At 36.0% G+C, this 6162-nt stretch overlaps 1 protein-coding gene across 3 annotated transcripts in view; it reads left to right on the top strand.

Annotated features, from left to right (window-relative positions):
- The window catches only part of LOC107687537 (transforming acidic coiled-coil-containing protein 1-like), a 26505-nt gene extending 22351 nt beyond the window's left edge, over positions 1–4154 (top strand). For all 3 annotated transcript variants that reach the window (XM_016484929.1, XM_016484923.1, XM_016484915.1), the window contains exons 5-13: positions 291–447; positions 1541–1593; positions 1927–2064; positions 2396–2472; positions 2602–2645; positions 2750–2910; positions 2999–3105; positions 3224–3344; positions 3469–4154. In XM_016484929.1, coding sequence (XP_016340415.1) covers positions 291–447; positions 1541–1593; positions 1927–2064; positions 2396–2472; positions 2602–2645; positions 2750–2910; positions 2999–3105; positions 3224–3344; positions 3469–3537 — 927 coding nt within the window. In that variant the 3' untranslated portion in view covers positions 3538–4154. The remainder of the gene's footprint in view (positions 1–290; positions 448–1540; positions 1594–1926; positions 2065–2395; positions 2473–2601; positions 2646–2749; positions 2911–2998; positions 3106–3223; positions 3345–3468) is intronic.
- Positions 4155–6162: the final 2008 nt, after the last annotated feature.

The raw sequence follows: 6162 nt of genomic DNA on the forward strand, positions 1-6162 counted from the left end.
ACACAACCGGAAAAAGAATTCAGTTCCCAAAGCAGGTCACTGTGTCCGCCTGTGCTTTTGTCCCAGAGAGTTTAAGACTCTGAGGAGAAAAGAGTCTGAGGGGCTATAACTAATTTTTTAGACTGTTCAAATATTTTGCCCATTCACAGCTGAACTGCAGTGCTAGTTTGTATGCAGGAAAAACAAATCTCTGTTTACCATCATTGCAAAATCTGTTAAGGTATAACCATTATATAATCAATGTATATCATCTATATGTTTAAAATTCTTATTCGCTTTCTATATCACAGGAGAAAGATGTGCAGGAAGATCCTGCATCTAAACTGCCCCACCGCGTCCATCACGCTACAGATGAGGAGAAGTTAGCCTCCACAGTCATTGGCCAGAAGGACGGGCCAGAGTTTTCAGACTACACCAAAACAACCACCTGTACCAAGACTGCAGACGGTGAGGGAGAAGTGCTCAGTAGCCTACTGCTCAGTCTGCTCTACGTGTAGTACTGCAGTGTGTATTCTCAGACAATAAATCAATAATCGTTAGAGACTGGGGCAATCTGTCACTAATGAGGTTTAACAAGCACTGCTCTGTTAGGTTGGACAGTTTGGGGGCACTGTGCAGACACAGAACTCGTATGAATGGCAAACAGACTTACTTGTTTTGCTTGCTTCTCTCTCTCCTTCAGGAAAAAAGAACGACCCTCTATTCTGTTGGCATATTAATTTGCCCAGTAAACAAAAACAGTCACAGACAGTCCTGTTATTCCCATTACATTTTAAATAGGATCTTTTGTGATACCAGAGAGCATCCGTTTGGCAAGATTGTGTTCTTTGTCACAAGTTGATGAAGTTTTTGATGAGCAGTTGATGAAGTGGTGTCACGGATGTTGAAAAAATGTTCCTGGTTACCTTGTTAAAAGACATTATTCTAAAGAAAAGATGTTTGTTGTCATTGTTTTATAAAAATGTACATTTATCAGCCTTAGAAATTAGTACTTTTTTATTTCGCTGGTGACCTTGTGTCTAAGACCGCCGGGCGGGAATCGTTGTAACCAATAAGATCATAACATACCCTTTACATGATCCAATCAAGTCACAGTGTATACAATTAAGTCCCGCCCTATATGACATGCTGTTGAATTTTACCAAGAAATACATATTACAAACGTTAAAATCGTTGCGAATGTCGTTTAATGTTGTATGTATAATAAGATAATACCTGCACAAAGAGCTTTTATTTTCTTTTCTTTTCTTTCAGTAAAACGTGTAATTATGTGTAGATAAATGCAGAAGTAAAGCTTTTGAGCTGAATTCAAGTGCCTATTACCAGAGCCTGTGCTGCCCTCTATTGGCTACTTTATGAATTATTTTTATATTATCTTAATTTGAAGCCATAGAGAGACTGTTATAAACTGTTCACATACTTTTTACTGTTTAATATTTTCAGAAATCTTTGTCCACTTGCAAAGTAACAGCAACAACAAAACTAATTATAAAATAATGGTAAATTGTTCGAGTCAGTAATAATCTGTCATTCTTTTCAGATCTGCCAGTGGGCATAACAGACCAGTTTGATGAGAAGGACATTTCCTCTCCTGTAAGTTCTGTTTTGTTAGTGTCTATTAGATATGGCATATGATATTCAACCCGTTCCTGTATGACTAAGTTCAACACATGAATTCCTAGCAGAGGTGCATTTCTGCATGACAAGGATTCATAATTATTAACCCATTAAGAGGATTATGATGTCCACAGGCCTTAATCTGCCCAAGGGCAAACTAATAACTGGGTCAGAGGAAAGAGTGTAGTCATTGTTTCATCTCATTGAAAAATTTGGTATTAGTATTAATAAAAGAGCATAAGGTATAATAAATCTATTTCAAAATGAAATGCTCCCTAAAGCTTTTCTCTGATTGTGTTTGTTCTGCAGAGTGAGAGTTTGTGTAAGAGTCTCTCAGCTCTCAGCTCTTCAGACAGTGAGACCATAGCGAAGACGAGTCCAGGGCTGGATTCAATCTCTCTCAGTGAGATGGATAAAGCAGCAGTGCTCACACTGATTAGAGAAGAGGTAACACAAGCATCTGTCTATACTGTTCTGAGTACTCAGTCCTGTTACAATGTACAGTACATGTAAAACCATTAAATGACAAATAAATAAAATAAATACTATAAGAAATGTTTGACTGTAATATTTATTGTACTTTTTGAATTGTATTTACTTTTAATTATTTGAATAATTAATTACTATTTGAATTTTTGTACAAATTGTATTTTTATTACTAAATTTAAAATTTGAAATGTTTTTGTGTAAAATTGAAATTAAATTGAAAAGTGTGTCGACTTGTAATGGACCGTTATGTAACAAAATGTTGTATAAAATTGCGTTTTTGTACCTGTAGATAATTGCCAAAGAGATTGAAGCCAATGAGTGGAAGAGGAAATATGAGGAGAGTAGACTGGAAGTTACTGAAATGAGGTACATCCTAATCTAGAACCCTTCCCAGAATGCACCGGGGAAGGTTTTATGCCCACACAAGTTTAATGCCCGCACAGTACAGTCTCAACAATGAAACATTCTAACATTATTTACTGATTTTAACCATAGGAAAATAGTGGATGAGTATGAGAAGACGGTAGCTCAAATGATAGGTGAGATATCTACCTCTCAGAGCAGCTGTTCAATTAAATTCTGAATATAAATTTTAAAGGTTATTTTATTTTGTATTTTTTGTCTGGAATTTTTCCCAATACAGAAGATGAGCAGCGAAAGAACATAGGATCTCAGAAAAGCGTCCACCAGTTAACCGTGGAGAGAGATCAAGCCCTCGCTGACCTCAGCTCAGTGGAACGCTCATTTTCCGACCTGTTCAGACGCTACGAAAACATGAAGACCGTTCTTGAGGGCTTTAAGAAGGTAAGACATCTTCTTTAATGTCTGAAATGCTGACTATATAAATGATTCCTCTGGACTTATACAGATGATTCTGCTGCTCTCTTGTCAGAATGAGGAAGTGCTAAAGAAGTGCGCTCAGGACTACCTCACACGCGTGAGGCAGGAGGAACAACGTTATCAGACCCTCAAAATCCACGCAGAGGAGAAACTTGACAAGTAAGGACGATATTTAGCATTAAAATGATACATCAGTTTCCCATCTGCATTTTTTAAATCTTTAATCTAATGTATTTTACACCATTGATTGATCTCTGATATGCGTATGTTTTTGCAGAGCGAATGAGGAAATAGCTCAGGTGCGAACTAAGGCCAACGCAGAGAGCGTGGCTCTGAACGCCAGCCTGAGAAAAGAGCAGATGAAGGTGGAGTCCCTGGAGCGGGCAATCGAACCGAAGGTAAACTCTCACACATTCACCGTCACCGTCACCCACAGCCAATGCAATATAACACATGCTGTAACATCAAATCAGCTTTTTAGTTTTCTAAGAAAGCATTATTTAAAATCCACATTGTTTCCAGAATCAAGAGATTGAAGAGCTTACTAAGATTTGTGATGAGCTCATTGCAAAAATGGGCACCACGGACTAAGATGAAGGAGAACCCACCCTGACCAAGAACGCCACTGGATCTCCCATTGCTTTTTTTTTTTTTCGTTTTGGAAAGGAGTCACTTTTCCATGGGTCTGGCTCAGGCACTGGAAAAAAACAAGATATGAGCTGAAGAATCAAATAAAAGAGTCCCAAATGTTTTTACAGATTCATAAAGTGCTGATGTTGGACTTACACACCGATAAGTGGTGGAATAAAATGTTTCTTGAAGAGGGTGGGAAAAACCACCCACATATCTCATTCTGATGACTTTCTGCTGGCTGTTATGGCAGCTGTGTGTATGAGTGTTTGGGAGAGCCCTCTGGGTGTGTGTTCAGGTGTAAAGGAACAGACATGGGATGAGGGTCATTGGCCTTGTTCATAGTTTACATGATCACACTGCTGCTATTTATAATGGAGGGAGCAAATCATGTTATTTGCAACTTTTTAGTTACATTACTTGCATTGGAAAGTACTGTAACCTGTGTAATTTTTTAGTTATATATTAGAGGTCCTGATACAAGTTTAAGAAATATCCCGAGTTCAGTGCAAGATCAGTTGACAGCACTGGTGGTGTAATGTTGATTACTATGAAAATTCATCTGTAAAAAAAAAAAAGCAAAAAACTGGGTTACAGTAAGGCATTTACTGTACAATGGAAGTGAATGTAAATATAAACATTTCAATATTCACTAATTACAAGAAGTAAACAATATGCATATTAACATGATTTTAGTGTGAAATTGGTTGCTAAGATTTTCTGTGTAAGGCTGAAAACAATTTTACTATTATGTTGACATGTCAACATAAAGTCTTAAATCCTAAAACCAAAAAAGTATGACTTAAATAACTTTAGAGCTCAAATTATACGCAAGCTTTAACAAAAGAATTAATGTAAGTGCTTTTATTAAATTATGAGCTGAAAATTTATTTTAAATCGTCCAAAAATTGCCCCAATCACTTTAATTGTAAGTGCCTCACCATCGACTGAATTTTTGCTGTTTTCTAAAGAAAAAGAGGGACGATTCAAAATTACATTTTAGTCAAGGTTCTGCCACAAATGCTGTTGAGTTTAACTTGTATTGAACGTGGAATATTATTTCATGGAGTAGCTTTTTGCATATTCAAAGTTTCTGTTGAAGAAACGGTTGTAGTTCCATCCATTGTTTTCTTACTCTCTGTGTGTTTAGGTGCCAAATTATCATAATTTATCATATTAAGCGAGCTCTGGTGTTACTAGATGTTCTGATGGCTTACTTATTTCTAGCCATGAGGTCATAATCATCCAATCAAATGCTTGCTTGCAAAATTTGACAACACAAAAGCAAACCTAACTGAAAGCACTTAAACTGTCTTTTATTAATGAATTATTCTGGTTTCAAAGTCTGCATGAAGTACAGAGTTTATCACAAGTTTACTCTGTTTTATTGTGTTGTGTCGACTGGCCCGAATCATTTTCAAAACATTCAATGAAGTCATTTCAAGAATTGACAATCTTTTGCCAGACTTGCTAAAGTATGTGCCTAATGCCGAAGTGATGCTTTCTATTGGCTGTTGCTTCTTTTTTTTTACCCACAATTCCTTTGTGCTATCTTATGCAATATTTCAGCTCAGAATAACCAACTGCCAAATGAAACCGCTATCCGTGTGCCAAACATTAATGGGTCATGTGGAGAAGTCGAGCTTGTAAATTGTCATGTTGTTGTTTCAGGAGCGTGTCAGTGTTCTTTACAGTACTCACGGACCTGTGTATATTTTTATGAGAAGAATAATGCTCTTTTATTGTGTTATTAATGTTTGTAAAGTGGAAGAGAGAGAGAGAGAGTTGCACAGAAATCCAGTTGACTAATATATATTTTGTGCATAAATGCATTCCCTGAATAAAGTAAAAAATTTGCTTGATCAAACTGGTTTAGAATTTCATATTTTGGTTAATAACACTTTACAATAAGTTTCCGTTTGTTAACATTAGTTAATGTGAACTAACGATAAAAAATGTCTAAAGCATTTATTAAAATCAAAAGTTGTTTCTCTTCATATTATTTAATGGATCTGAGATGAACATGAAGTTTGGTATTTTTATTAACTAACATTAACAAATATGAATAAATACTGTATAAATCTATTGCTCATTGTTAACTAATGGGACCTTATTGTAAACCAAATATTGCAATAACTGAAAGAAGTGTTATGAGATGCAAAGATGCATGTGGCCGTAATAGTTTCAATGATTCTCACGTTGTGATTGTGTTGCATAGCTAATCTCTTCTTAAGAGGGATATCTGGTGACAGGGTAGACTGGATATTAATATGTGCACTCACTAAGAGATTGCCCCTATGTTGAGGACAGATATACTGCAATGAATTCAATCAAAACAGTGGTGTGCTGCAAATACACAAAATATGAAAATATACTGTACACCGATAAAAAATAATTGGTGAAAGTAAGTAAGTATAATTGATTTGCATAAGTCTTGCACTAAATTTTAAAAGGAAATCTGAATTAAAACTGTATTTTAATATCCAGATCATAAATCATTTCCCTTCTTTATTGGTGCAACCCCCTTCATCCTGCTTCTCCCCTCGTTTGCTGTTACTTACCTAGATGCATTGTGTGTGTTAAGCC

The sequence above is a fragment of the Sinocyclocheilus anshuiensis genome, unplaced genomic scaffold (assembly GCF_001515605.1).
Source record: "Sinocyclocheilus anshuiensis isolate Anshui unplaced genomic scaffold, SAMN03320099.WGS_v1.1 scaffold205, whole genome shotgun sequence".
Taxonomy (NCBI): domain Eukaryota; kingdom Metazoa; phylum Chordata; class Actinopteri; order Cypriniformes; family Cyprinidae; genus Sinocyclocheilus; species Sinocyclocheilus anshuiensis.